We start from the raw sequence: 15303 nt of genomic DNA, 5'->3' as shown, positions 1-15303 counted from the left end.
GACCTGAAGAAAGCCCTCAGCGAGGAATTATCCAAGAACTAATACCTCACGGTTCACCAACTGATCTTGTCACTCACTGGGCTAATGAGCCCCAGTGCGTCAGGACTCAACTTTTATCCAAGTCCCTAACAAAGGGTAATTTTGTACTTCTCTGCAACTGGTGTCATTTATTTTTAATCTCTCACTCATTCTAGTCGCTGCCTATGAAACAAGAGGTAAGGTGCATGAATGTCCCCTGCGTTTTCTAACTGCTTATCTGTCCTAAGCCTCTGTGTCTGGGCTCGGCAGCACCCAACAGCCCACGGGACTCACTGAAACTGACAAAGGAGCATCACAACAAGGACGAATGGGCAGGCAGTTGAAAGGTTTTGCCCAAAGCAGGGGTGCCTGGCTGGCTCAGCTGGTGGGGCATGCAACTCTTAATCTTAGGCTCGTGAGTTCAAGCCCCACATGGGTGGAAAGCCTACTTTAAATAAAAAAAGTTAAGGTTTTGCTAAAAGCTGCATCATCTGTGTGTAGCTACATTGTGCGTGTGCATGGATGGAAACACATGTATACTCCTTTACATTTTTTGCTATCTTGTAACTCTTGAACACAAAGAAAGGCATCCATTCATTACTTAAGAGACACACAATCTGTGCTTCTTCCTGAAGTCACTCCTGCCTCTGGGTCACCGATGAGGGTTGGCTCCTATGTGCAGCCCAATTGATTGAGGGAGGTAACAGAGTAAGGCTATTTCAAGTAACTTTGCCTTCTTTGAGGGCTCTCTAGTGTATTTACTGATGGGGGTGGGATCCGCTCAAGGTACCTTAAGTAGAAGGTGAACAGCGCTACAAGACTGAACCGGAAAGAGTTTCAAGGCATTTTCTTTGTCCGTGCATTTAGCTGGTTGAAATTCTTCACAACAGAAGCAAATCTTTCCTTCACCTAAGTCCACCTTAAAGGGGGAGAAAGGCAGAACCATAATTTCATTATTGAGAATAAATATGCAGGCTACATATTGGAGCACCAATCCTACAGAATGAGATATGGTGGTGTCTGGATCCATCAGGATAGGCTAGGGTATGGTGTGGACGAGAAGGTTATTTCTTGAATATGCGAATGCCCACTGTAGGTCAGCAGGGTGCTCTGCTCATCTTAGTCCATTAGGAACCCAGGTTGACGAAGCACACACCATTTTAGGATTAATGATCACTGTGCCAGAGAGATGGAGAGCACATGATAAAATGCACGTTGGCACTTAAAGCAGGGTTGCTGGATAAAATATGGGACACCCAGTTAAAAAACTATTTGCTGTTTATTTGAAATTCAGATTTAATTGGGTGTCCTGTGTTTTTACTTGCTAAATCTCGTAACTCTAGCTTAAATCTTCCTCTTGCAAATGACCCTCATCGCTTTAGCTCACAATTGCCAAAGTGAATCTTACAGCCCTATCTAACTCCAAGAGGGCAAGGAAGTTCAAGCTACCATGTGCCCGTGAGAAACACAGGGTATATTTGGTGAACAGTAGCCCTAAACCATGTAGGCTTAAGGAGATCCCTCGGTTTGACATCTTCAATGTGGTCACAGATTTGAAATGATAATATCAGTGATGAGTAATCTCTTACTTGTAGTGAAATGTTTTGCAAACTTGCAACCACTTTTCGAAGTCTCCCTTGACTCAAGTTGTGAGAATAAGCAACACCTGGTTTTGGCTAATTAAGACCCATAATTTCGGAGCAGAGGTTCATTCTTACTCGCTTTGCCTCTTGAATTGTTGAAGTTGGTTATTCTATTTTGGTTAAAAGGGAAAGCCATGCCTTTGTCATACTTGTTAAGTAGGCAGTTTTGACGGCACTTGCTGCAAAATTCTTCAGGAATCTTTAAGAATAACTGAACGTCTACAGTGTTAGAGTTACTTAAGAGAGAAGAAGGGTCTTTTTTCTTATTGAATTAAGATTCTTACCTTCTAACTACACTTACTCTCTAGTTACCCTCTAGTAACAAATTTATGGTATTTTTCCAGATTAAGAGAAAATACAGTTCCTTATTACATAAGTTGATTAGGAAGCAAAGGGAAAAATTTCCACTAAAGATCACATATTTTCTTTGGATGTGAAACTTACATACACACACACAAAATTTACATACACAAATCTTAAGCATACCATTTGCAGAATTTTAAGCAATGCACCCCGAACCCTTAACAACATACAGCACATAGCATCACCAGAGAAAATTCCATTGTGCCCTTCCCCATCAATCCCTGCCCTCCCACAAATACTTTTTTAATTTTTTCCACAAGGACTAGTTTTGCCTCTTCCAAAACTCCATGGATCCTATAACATTTCTTATTCTCCATCCCTAAACCACACTGAAAGGGGTGCAATATTATATCAAACACTGATGCCCAGATTTTGATATAAATTCTGCTTCTGATACAAAGAATTACAACAGCTAGAGTTACCTTGATGGACTCCATCTCCATCCATTCATTTCCACTTGGTTTCTGTCTTTTCCTGGTTTGCCCACAGAGACTGTTATCTCAACAATGTCCCCACACCTAGATCCACAATCCGACCCCCAGACACACACAAAAGCAAAAGACTGTCTGAGTCTGAATTTTTCTTCCACTGTCTCACTTTTTTGAAGGCACATCCTGTTGCTAAAATCTACACTAGAGTTTTGCCTTCTAAGGGAAAACTACTGTGGCCATTCAGACAGGATTTCTCTAGGCAGGGTCTGGGGGGTGGGTATTTTATTTCCTCTCGGGGATCACTGGCTTTCTCTTAGCCCCTCTTCCATAAATTAATAATAGTCCTTACCCTGGGCTAAATTCAGCAGGTAAGTGTTATTCTAATGGGCTTCTTCCTTTGAAGTCCAGCTGAGAACCCCCTGATTTAAGACTAACAGTACTATTTAGTAGTTAACAAATAAGCAGCCATCAAGTTGCTCCATTCTGTTCATGTACCCAAGGCTCTCCTCTTGCCAAACACCAACCACGCTCGCTCACTTTTCTCAACACCATGCAGTGCAGGTTTCCATTTCTTGTACTTACATAAGCTTCAAAATCTTACCTAAGGATTCTGCCTCCTGCAGGTAATATCCAGTGTCATCTTACAAAGTACTCCCCTCCCACTCAAGTCCATTCTTGGTAAAAGGTGTTCAGTTAAGAGAGAAAACAGGCCTGTGTGGGCCACACACACACAGCGGCATTATTTACACACAACCAGACTTGTATGTACCTGGAAACCTCATCTATCCGGAACTTCCGGGCTGAACTGGTCCGGATGCAACAATTTTCCAGATGGGTGAAGGTTAATCTCTTTACACAAGGCTTTTGGGAAGTTTAATCATTGTCCAAATAAAAATGGGTATCAGTGGCTGTGCCCAGCTGACACGGGAGCCCTGAGGCTCCGTACAAAATGGTGCCAGGCAATGGTGCGTTTTGGATTTCTTGTTCTTTCTGTTCCTGACCCTTCATCTCCCTTCTTAATCCCTTTCTGCAAAGTTATTCCAACTTCTCTTCGATCTCTTAACCATCCACAAACAACCTTGTCCAAGCCTCTACATGAAAATCATCCACCCTTCCACCCTGATACTATTCCCTGACACCACCATGCCCTCCCCGCCCTCTCCTCATCACCAGGATTATGGTTCTCAACACTGGCTGCTCATTAGCATCTTCTAGGAAGCTTTCAAAAAAAGGAGGACACCTTCTCTTGCAATGAGGGAACTGCAAGCTAACATAACAAGGAGCTCTCACACCAGCCCCATCAGACTGACAAACACTATTCAGAAATGCTTACAGTTGGCAAAGGGTCACCGGTAGAAATATCAGTTGAACCTTTTAATAAAGGAACCGGCCATATATTTTAAATCAAAGATACTTATTCCCCAGCCACTTTGGGAAACTGTTTAGCAGTTTCTTAAAGTTACACAGACCTACTTTTACCATGTGACTGAGCAAATCCCACACCTCTTTATTTACTCAAGAGAAATGAGAAGGGACCCACAAGAAAAACCACGACTCTACAAAAATGTTTACAAGAGCTCTGTTCATAATACCCCCAAACTGGAAACAATGGAAATGTCCATCAACAGGAGAGTGGATTAAACAAAATGTGATATTTGTATACAATGAAATCCTGATGTGCAAAAAAAAAAAAAAAAAGCAACTGACACAACACAAAATCATGGACAGATCTCAAAATTGTTGTGCTAAGCAAAATAAGACAGAGACAAAAAGGTATATACCCTATGACTCCATTTGGGTGAAATGCAAGAACAGGCAAAACTAATGTTCTAGATCTTGTTTGGGGTGTATACATGAGTGTGTTCATTTGTCAAGATGAATATATACATTGGTCAAAACTCAATGAACTGCACACTTCAGGTCTGTGCATTTCACTGTAAATTTTACCTCCATTAAAAAAAACGGATAGCGTCACCAAAGGGTTGAACGTGGAATTTTTTTTTTTTTAAATGAGACAAACAGAAGAAAAACTACATCTTCCCTACCAGGAACGATGTCTGACCTGGGAGCTTCCCCCGGCTGGCCAAAATTGGCCAGGGGGATGTGCAGGATGGTATGCGTGGCTACATTGTTTTTATCGGCCAAAACCCAAACCACCACAGACAACAAGGCAATAGAGAACTAGCTGTTCTAAACAAAGAAGAGTGTTAAATCTGTAAGTGAGAAACACAGTATGTAGGGGAGTGGATACAATATGTGCCATTTTTGGAAAATATATCACGATGAGGTCCACCCCCTACGTATTTATGTGAGATAATCTGAACACATGGAGGGAGACCCCCCAGCTTGTTAGCAGGAATTTGGGGTGACTAGCATGGTGGAGAGGGAATGAGGAAGAGTGTCCCCTCCCCCAAAAAGATTTCATTGGTCAAATAGCCTCCCTAATGAAAAACAACAATTATGATACGGTCCCACTGATGGAAATCGTGTGTTTTTATGCCTATAAAGAGGTGCCCCCAAAATCCGCCAAACGGTGAACTGTGCTTACCCAGAAGAGTGAGATTTTTTTTTAAGTTCTATCCTATTCTTTTATGACTTGCCCAAATTTTTACAGTTTTATAATCAAATACAATCACAGAATTGGTTTTGTGGTGGGGAGAAAAGGTTTAAATAAAAATACACTTAAAATATAAAAAGATACAGATGCCTAGACCCACCCCCTCCCCCCGGCCAGGCCAACTGAGAATCTTTGGGAATGTGGCCCCAGTTAGGGGATTCTTTACAAAGTTCCCCCAGGTGAGTCTAATGGGCACCCAGGGTAGAGAACCACAGAATTTCTCAGGAAAGCCCATTAACTATACCCTTGACCCCTTGCAATCTGGCTTCTGCTTTTCCAAGAGCTACCAAGGCTCATTTCCCACCACCACTGCCCTCTGAGTACTCGCCTCTCTGGGGCTCTACCCACTCTCCTTATCTATTCATCATTCAAGGTCCATCTCAAATACCTATATTCCTTATCTTCCCCCGATACAAGCCCTTCTTTCTCTGCATGTCCCGGGCGCCGTGTCTCACTCTGAGGCCAAACCCAGTGGATCTACCTGTATCTGGGCACGTATTCATTCCCTCCACAAACACCACTCAAGCATCTGCCGCGTTTAACCTGTTCCTCTTGCACATGATAAACTTCTAGGTCAGGAACGAGGTCTGACTTTCCTTTCTACTCTCTGCAGCCTCTAATCAGTGTCTTGACATAAGAGATGCTACAATTTCTCCAAACTGTCTTTCCAGATACTGGGACTTACCACTTTCAGCCTGTGTCTGGTCTCTTTGCCCCTTCTAATTTGCTGTGTGATTAGTAATGGGAAAACCAAGCTTGGTTCAACTTATTTTTCCCCCCTGGGAACTCTGTATGTGAAGGAGTGGGAGGCAGTGCAGGGGGACGATTGGGAACTCCCAAATTAATAGAGACGGTGACATTGCCCTTGGGGAGATCCCAGCTCAGAAGAACAGAGAAGACAGGTGTATGAATGTCTCTAGTCCAAAAAACGAAAAGGATAAATGCCTGAGAGAGGTACATATAAGACATTCTGGAAGATTATCTTTCCTGGGAGTTTAGGGACTGTTTCCTGAAGGAGGTAATCTTTGAATGGGTCTGTAAAGGACTGATATCATTTGGAGGAACAAGGACTGAGGGACAGGGAATTTGGGGGGAGAGGTGCTGTTAAAAGTATGAAAGTAGGGCAATGCCAGGCAAGCTTTGGAGCAATGACAGGGTGAGCTGCCTCCGGGAGTGGGCAGGACAAGGGTGAACTGCAGAGGGCCTTAAAAGCCAAAAAACGCTGTGAGCCTGGGATCCTGTAACGTACGGTTAATAACCAATGGGGTGACAAAATCAGAAAACTTGTACAGCAGTGTTAGAAAGAGCAATGGGTTTGTGGTGAGTCCCTGAGGAGTCTTCCTAATGGGGGAGGCTGGGGCTTTATCACAGCCAGGAAGGTGGGGGAGCTATTTAATATGGACAGAGTTTCAGTTTTGCAACAAGAAAAATGTTCTGGAGATTGGTTGCCCAACAACGTGAATGTACATCAACTACTAAACTTAACTCTTAAAAATGAAGGTGGCACATTTTATGCTACTACATGCATTTTACCACAGTCAAAAAATTAAAAGAAAATATTCGGAGATTGTGCAGGTCCATAACCTCTTAACCACAATTCTGAAATTCAAAAAGCCCCGAAAACCAGACGTTGTGATTACAACCTGCTGCCCCAGAGTCGAGCGGGGTGCTTGCTACAGCGTAAGTAACGTATGCATCAGGTTTATCTTCTCAAAATCGGGGAAACTCTGAATGCTGAAACACAGCCAGCCTCCAGAGGTTTTGGAGAAAGGACGGCTGACCTGTATTCTGATCATCTCCGTTTTCCCTCTTCGGATGAGAGCAGACCGATACTGCTTGTGGACACCTGACCGGTCCATTCCCTAACTAACGACGCGCTATCTCACTGTGGTTCTGGGGCTCTGCTAGCTGGTCCCTGCTTTGGAAAAGAAATACCTGAAGTCGGTCAGGGGACGTGGGAAAACGAAACAAAGAGCAGGCTTCACTCGAGGGAGCTTGCCGGGCACACAGTGCGCGTACCCCTCCCCCGCCCCCCCCCCCGGGAAAGCCAGGGTCCGCGCAGGCGCACAGCGACGGTTTCGGACAACTTACCAGATCACATCTGGGCACGCTGGACACAAACTGGGCCCCCTGGCAGCCGAGGATAAATCCAGCTAGATTTAAGAGGACACACACCACAGACAGCAGCACAAAGAGGTTCACCTGAAGTGGCAGGAAAAGAGGCCGTTAGAAAAGACAATAGCTAAAATCAGAGTTTTGTCTGAGTAAAAAGAAAAAAAAAATCATATTCTCTTCCTAGAGGGCACACATTTAAAGAAAAAAAAAGAAGTCCGAACCATGTTTTCAATGTACCAACCTTTTGTTCACATTGTAGAATTTTTAAACTGTGTTGAGGAAGACCACCGACTCTCAAGTCTTCTCAGTAATTTCAAGTCCCTAATTTTTTTTCTCTCTTTGCATCTAAGGAAGTTCTGGCTCCCTCAGCGCTGATCTGTCCCTTGCATGAAGCCGTGGCCAGTTCCTCCTTGAGCTGTTGCTATTTTTTTGTCTGAGTTTTGCAGGATCAATGATAAGTAGACAAATGGAGAATTCTAGCATGTAAGTGGAACCCAGGAAAATCAGAGCACTCAGAGCCCTTACTGGACAGAAGTGACAGTGTACAAGTAAAAACAAAGCTAAGTCTTTTCTCAGTTCCAAACAGTGTAGGTATTAAAGAACAAGTCCACAGTGATCTTCTATATATTTTTCTCCAAAGTTAAATGTTCCAAATGTTACACTAAATAATTCAGAATTAATGGAAATCAACCAAAAAGCCAGATTTTACTTAGTGCCTATAAGGGACTACTACAGCTTTTCAATTTGAGAACTATATTTATTATCAAAATCAAATCTTATCGCAAATATAAAAGATTGGAGCTAATGATGATCAGCATTAGAACCAAGCATCAGTTCGGTAGCAAATGCCAGAGTTGGGTTGGTATGTGAGTTCGCATATGAACTCGAGTTTGGAAAGCTTGTTTTTTGTTGCTGGTATTCCAGGAAGCTTGAAAACGTCTCCCCTAAACCCATGTAATGAGTCAATATTTAATATCACATGATGCCCCTCTCCCTAAGAGGAATTCTTTCTGCCTCTCCAGGAGTAGTAGGGCCTCGCTTCTCTCCTTGTTTTGTTAATCTGTAAAAGGACTATGCACTCTGTCATCAAATCTTGGGGGAAGTGCTGGCCGAAGCTGCTGTGTTACTGTTTCTCCTGATTCGTCAGTGTCTGTAGGGCTTAACTGGATCAGCAGACAGCACAGCCCCCTTGAGCGCTATGTCAGTCATTATCATGTCAAAGCTTTGGTAAATGAGGACACAAAGTTGGCCAAACGAGGACGCAAAGTTGGCCAAGCACAGAACATGATCTTCTTACCTGCGCTGCTCCTATGCACTGGCAGCAGCTTACTCAGAGACCTAACACATCTGGAGTCTTCACAACCAGCAACACAATTGTTACTATGGGGAAGTCTAACTTTCCTTTGAAAAGTATCTTTTCATGCAATACCAGATGCCTTGAAAAGAAAGTGTGGTTATAATCCTCATGCCCACCAGCACATCATAAACCTTTGTAACTATGGGGCCCCCTGGGTGGCTCAGTCGGTTGAGCGCAACTCTCAGTTTCAGCTCAGGTCAGGATCTCAGGGTCTTGAGATCAAGCCCCATGCGGGGCTCTGTGCTCAGCACAGAGTCTGCTTCTCCCCCCTCCCTCTGCTCCTCCCCTGCACTCTCTCTCTCTCTCTCAAATAAATAAATAAAATCTTTTAAAAATAAATAATAAATCTTCGTAACTAAAAATTAGCAGCATCAGATATAGAATGAGTGAGGGTTCATTACTTCCAGCACTGGTCCCCAAATCTCTTTATTAAAATCTTCAATCCAACTCATTAAATGACACTGTTAAGAAAACCAACAGGCTTCACAGACATATTCAGAACATTCCATCCCAAAGCAACGGAATACACATTCTTCTCTAGTGCCCATGGAACATTCTCCAGAATTGATCACATCCTAGGTCACAAATCAGGTCTCAACCGGTACCAAAAGATTGGGATCATTCCCTGCATATTTTCGGACCACAATGCTTTGAAACTAGAACTCAATCACAAGAGGAAAGTCGGAAAGAACTCAAATACATGGAGGCTAAAGAGCGTCCTACTAAAGAATGAATGGGTCAACCAGGAAATTAAAGAAAAATTAAAAAAATTCATGGAAACCAATGAAAATGAAAACACAACTGTCCAAAATCTTTGGGATACAGCAAAGGCAGTCCTGAGAGGAAAGTATATAGCAATACAAGCCTTTCTCAAGAAACAAGAAAGGTCTCAAATACACAACCTAACCCTACACCTAAAGGAGCTGGAGAAAGAACAGCAAAGAAAGCCTAAATCCAGCAGGAGAAGAGAAATCATAAAGATCAGAGCAGAAATCAATGAACTAGAAACCAAAAGAACAGTAGAACACATCAACAAAACTAGGAGCTGGTTCTTTGAAAGAATTAACAAGATTGATAAACCGCTGGCCAGACTGATCAAAAAGAAAAGAGAAATGACCCAAATCAACAAAATCATGAATGAAAGAGGAGAGATCACAACCAACACCAAAGAAATACAAACAATTATAAGAACATATTATGAGCAACTTTATGCCAGCAAATTAGATAACTTGGAAGAAATGGGTGCATTCCTAGAGATGTATCAACTACCAAAACTGAACCAGGAAGAAATAGAAAACCTGAACAGACCTATAACCACTAAGGAAATTGAAGCAGTCATCAAAAATCTCCCAAGAAACAAAAGCCCGGGGCCAGATGGCTTCCCAGGGGAATTCTGTTAGACATTAAAAGAAGAATTAATACCTATTCTCCTGAAACTGTTTCAAAAAATAGAAACGGAAGGAAAACTTCCAAATTCATTTTATGAGGCCACCATTACCTTGATCCCAAAACCAGACAAAGACCCCATCAAAAAGGAGAATTACAGACCAATATCCTTGATGAACATGGATGCAAAAATTCTCACCAAAATACTAGCCAATAGGATCCAACAGTACATTAAAAGGATTATTCACCACGACCAAGTGGGATTTATCCCTGGGCTGCAAGGCTGGTTCAACATCCGCAAATCAATCAACGTGATACAATACATTAACAAAAGAAAGAACAAGAATCATGTGATCCTCTCAATAGATGCAGAAAAAGCATTTGACAAAGTACAGCATCCTTTCTTGATCAAAACTCTTCAGAGTATAGGGATAGAGGGTACATACCTCAATATCATAAAAGCCATCTACGAAAAACCTACAGCGAATATCATTTTCAATGGGGAAAAGCTGAGAGCTTTTCCCCTAAGGTCAGGAACGTGGCAGGGATGTCCACTCTCACCACTGCTGTTCAACATAGTATTAGAAGTCCTAGCCACAGCAATCAGACAACAAAAAGAAATCAAAGGCATCCAAATCGGCAAAGAGGAAGTCAAACTCTCACTCTTTGCAGATGATATGATACTTTATGTGGAAAACCCAAAAGACTCCACCCCAAAACTGCTAGAACTCATACAGGAATTCAGTCAAGTAGCAGGCTATAAAATCAATGCACAGAAATCAGTGGCATTCCTATACACCAACAACAAGACAGAAGAGAGACAAATCAAGGAGTCGATCCCATTCACAACTGCACCCAAAACCATAAGATACCTAGGAATAAATTTAACCAAAGAGGCAAAGGATCTGTACTCAGAAAACTATAAAATACTCAGGAAAGAAATTGAAGAAGATACAAAGAAATGGAAAAACGTTCCATGCTCATGGATTGGGAGAACCAACATTGTGAAGATGTCAATGCTCCCTAGAGCAATCTACACATTCAATGCAATCCCCATCAAAATACCATCCACTTTTTTCAAAGAAATGGAACAAATAATCCTAAAATTTGTATGGAACCAGAAGAGACCCCGAATAGCCAAAGGAATATTGAAAAAGAAAAGCAAAGCTGGCAGCATCACAATTCCGGACTTCCAGCTCTATTACAAAGCTGTCATCATCAAGACAGTATGGTACTGGCACAAAAACAGACACATAGATCAATGGAACAGAATAGAGAGCCCAGAAATGGACCCTCAACTCTATGGTCAACTTATCTTTGACAAAGCAGGAAAGAATGTCCAATGGAAAAAAGACAGTCTCTTCAACAAATGGTGTTGGGAAAATTGGACAGCCACATGCAGAAGAATGAAACTGGACCATTTCCTTACACCACACACAAAAATAGACTCCAAATGGTTGAAAGACCTAAACGTGAGACAGGAGTCCATCAAAATCCTAAAGGAGAACACAGGTAGCAACCTCTTTGACCTCAGCCGCAGCAACTTCTTCCTAGAAACATCACCAAAGGCACGGGAAGCCAGGGCAAAAATGAACTATTGGGATATCATCAAGATAAAAAGCTTTTGCACAGCAAAAGAAACAGTCCACAACCGACAGAATGGGAGAAAATATTTGCAAATGACATATCAGATAAAGGGCTAGTATCCAAAATCTATAAAGAACTTATCAAACTCAACACCCAAAGAACAAATAATCCAATCAAGAAATGGGCAGAAAACATGAACAGACATTTTTCCAAAGAAGAAATCCAAATGGCCAACAGGCACATGAAAAAGTGCTCCACATCGCTCGGCATCAGGGAAATCCAAATCAAAACCTCAATGAGATACCACCTCACACCAGTCAGAATGGCTAAAATTAACAAGTCAGGGAACGACAGATGTTGGCGGGGATGTGGAGAAAGGGGAACCCTCCTACACTGTTGGTGGGAATGCAAGCGGGTACAACCACTCTGGAAAACAGTATGGAGGTTCCTCAAACAGTTGAAATTAGAGCTACCATTCGATCCAGCAATTGCACTACTGGGTATTTACCACAAAGATACAAATGTAGGGACCCAAAGGGGTACGTGCACCCCAATGTTTATAGCAGCAATGTCCACAATAGCCAAACTGTGGAAAGAGCCAAGATGTCCATCGACAGATGAATGGATAAAGAAGAAGTGGTATATATACACAATGGAATATTATGCAGCCATCAAAAGGAATGAGATCTTGCCATTTGCAACGACGTGGATGGAACTGGAGGGTGTTATGCTTAGTGAAATAAGTCAATCAGAGAAAGACATGTATCATATGACCTCACTGATATGAGGAAATCTTAATCTCAGGAACAAACTGAGTGTTACTGGAGTGGTCGGGGGTGGGAGGGATGGGGTGGCTGGGTGATAGACATTGGGGAGGGTATGTGCTACGGTGAGCGCTGTGAATTGTGCAAGACTGTTGAATCACAGATCTGTACTTCTAAAACAAATAACGCAACATATTTTAAGAAAAAAGAAAAAGAAGAAGATAGCAGGAGAGGAAGAATGAAGGGGAGTAAGTCAGAGGGGGAGACGAACCATGAGAGACGATGGACTCTGAAAAACAAACTGAGGGTTCTATAGGGGAGGAGGGTAGGGGGATGGGTTAGCCTGGTGATGGGTATTAAAGAGGGCACATTCTGCATGGAGCACTGGGTGTTATGAACAAACAATGAATCATGGAACACTACACCGAAACAAATGATGTAATATATGGTGATTAACATAACAATAAAAAATTTTTAAAAAAAGAAAACCAACAGGCAAGCCACAGACTGGGAGAAAATCTTTCATGCATATATTAAACAAATAACTTTTATCCAGGATATAGAAATAACTCCTCAATTCAATAAAAAAAAAGACAACACAAAAAAATCGGACAAAAGACTTGAACAAGATATTTCACAAAGGAAGATATAGGAATGGCCAATAAGCCCATGAAAAATTACTCAAAATCATTAGTCATCACGAATGCAAATTAAAACCACAGTGAGATACCACTTCACATCAACTAGAATGGTTAAAATTAGGAAGAATGACAACATCAAGTGTTTGTGAGGATGAGGAGCACACAGACTCTCCCGCATTGCTTGTCTGAGTATAAAATGGTTCTGCCACCTCTTAAAAACTAAATATAAATCTTCCATGCCAAAGAATTCTAAATACGTTGACTCTTATACAATGCAGGGCTGAGGGGTGCCAACCCCCAACCCCGGCATGCAGTGCAAAATCGGAGTATGACTTCTGACTGCCCATAAACTTAACTATTAATAGTCTATTATTGACCAGAAGCCTTGCCGATAACAGTCGATTAACACATATTTTGCATGTTATATGTATTATATACTGTATTCTTACAAAAAAGTAAGCTAGAGAAAAGAACATGTTACTAAGAAAATCATAAGGATGAGAAAATATATTTACAATACTGCGCCTGGATGGCTCAGTCAGTTGAGCGTCTGCCTTCGGCTTGGGTCATGATCCCAGAGTCCTGGGATGGAGCCCAGCATCTGGCTCCCTGCTGAGTGGGGAGTCTACTTCTCCCTCTCCCTCTGTGTGCTCTCTCTCTCTCTCTCTTTCTCTCAAATAAATAAATCTAAAAAAAAAAAAAAGAATAGAAAAAAGAAAAGATCTGCATTTAAATGGACCCATGCAGTTCAAATCCCTGTTGTTCAAAGGTCAACTGTGATTTATGGAGATACTCCACCCTTGACTCCCTACTTCTTAAGTATGGGTTGTACCAGGTGAGTTCCTTCCAAAGAATACAGTATAGAAATAGGAGAGGGGGAGTAATCTTCTGGTGGAGAAACCTGACAAACTTGACATCAACCAGGGGACCAAGGTTAATATCGCTGATAAGTCATGTGGATGGCGTGTACCCTTGATATGATGTGATGAAAATAGCATTTTACCTCTGTGTTCTTCCTCTACCAAACCGATGATAACCTCAGTCTAATCATAAGAAAAACATCAGACAATTCCAATTGAGGTCCATGCTGCAAAATACCTGACAAGTACTCCTCAAAATGGTCAAGGTCCTCAAAAACAAGGGAAGTCTGAAAAACTGTCACAGCCAAGTGGAGCCTAAAGAGACATGACAAGCAAACGTAATGTGGTCTCTTAGGCTGGAATAATGAACAGAAAAAGAACATTAGATATAAACTAAGAGAGTCTGAAGAGTATGGATTTTAGTTGATAAGAGTGTATCAATATTGGTTCGTTAGTTGTGACAAATGTACTACGTACTATATTAAGATGTCAATGATGGGGAAATAGTATAGCATATACAGAACCTCTCTTTATTATCTTTGAAATACTTCCATAAATCTAAAATTATTCTACAGTAAAACGTGTATTTAAAAACTGCAAAAAAAAAAAAAAATCTGAATATACGCCTACCTTAAGACCTGCTATTCCACTCCTAGGAAAAGACCCAGAGAAATAAGTGCGGTTACCCACAAAAAGACTTACAGAGAAATGTTTATAGCAGTTTTATGCATATTAGACCAAAAATGAAAATAACTCAAAATATCCAACAGCAGGAGAATAAGTAAAAAAACTGTGGTATTTTCGGGGCACCTGGGTGGCTCAGTCGTCAAGCGTCTGCCTTTGGCTCAGGTCATGGTCCCAGGGTCCTGGGATCGAGCCCCGCATCGGGCTCCCTGCTCCGCGGGAAGCCTGCTTCTCCCTCTCCCACTCCCCCCTGCTTGTGTTCCTGCTCTCGCTGTGTCTCTCTCTGTCAAATAAATGAATAAAATCTTTAAAAAAAAATTGTGGTATTTTCAAACAATGGAATACTTCCAGCAACACAAAGGAACACACTACCGATATACAACAACACAAAGAAGTCAAAGACATTGAGTGAAGTAAGTCAGATATTATATGATTCCACTTACATGAAGTTCAAGAATAGACAAAAAAAATCATAGTGATAGGAATCAGAAGAGTGGTGCCTACTTGGTGGGGGGAAGGGATTGACTGGGAAGAAAGAAGAGAATTTTCTGAAATGATAGAAATGTTCCATATCTTGTTTGGGATGTTGGCTACATCGGTATATCCAACTCTCAAAAGTTAGCTAACGGAACACTTTTGATCAGGGATTTATATAAATTATATTTACAATATTAAAAAGAAAGTAAGAAAGACAATTCTGAATCCATCTGCCAAGACAGGAGTGTGAGATCATACAATGAATGGGGCTATTTCTTGAATGTCAGAATAACAAAGAAGCTGAGAGAACGCTCCAGAGATTAACTGCCTGGTAGATTAAGCTTCTCTCGCACTGGATGG

General features: G+C 41.7%; 1 protein-coding gene across 2 annotated transcripts in view; it reads right to left on the bottom strand.

Annotated features, from left to right (window-relative positions):
- ENTREP1 (endosomal transmembrane epsin interactor 1) overlaps positions 1 to 15303 on the bottom strand; it is a 60743-nt gene that overhangs the window by 14894 nt on the left and 30546 nt on the right. For both annotated transcript variants that reach the window (XM_088018947.1, XM_088018946.1), the window contains exons 3-4: positions 7164 to 7274; positions 809 to 937 (exon numbers count right to left, since the gene is read on the bottom strand). In XM_088018947.1, the coding sequence (XP_087875073.1) occupies positions 809 to 937; positions 7164 to 7274 (240 nt within the window). The remainder of the gene's footprint in view (positions 1 to 808; positions 938 to 7163; positions 7275 to 15303) is intronic.

This window comes from Eumetopias jubatus, unplaced genomic scaffold (assembly GCF_037043125.1).
Source record: "Eumetopias jubatus isolate StellerSeaLion01/CBP00866 unplaced genomic scaffold, mEumJub1_p1.0 scaffold_15, whole genome shotgun sequence".
Lineage (NCBI taxonomy): Eukaryota > Metazoa > Chordata > Mammalia > Carnivora > Otariidae > Eumetopias > Eumetopias jubatus.
This window is presented reverse-complemented; position numbering and strand designations above follow the sequence as displayed.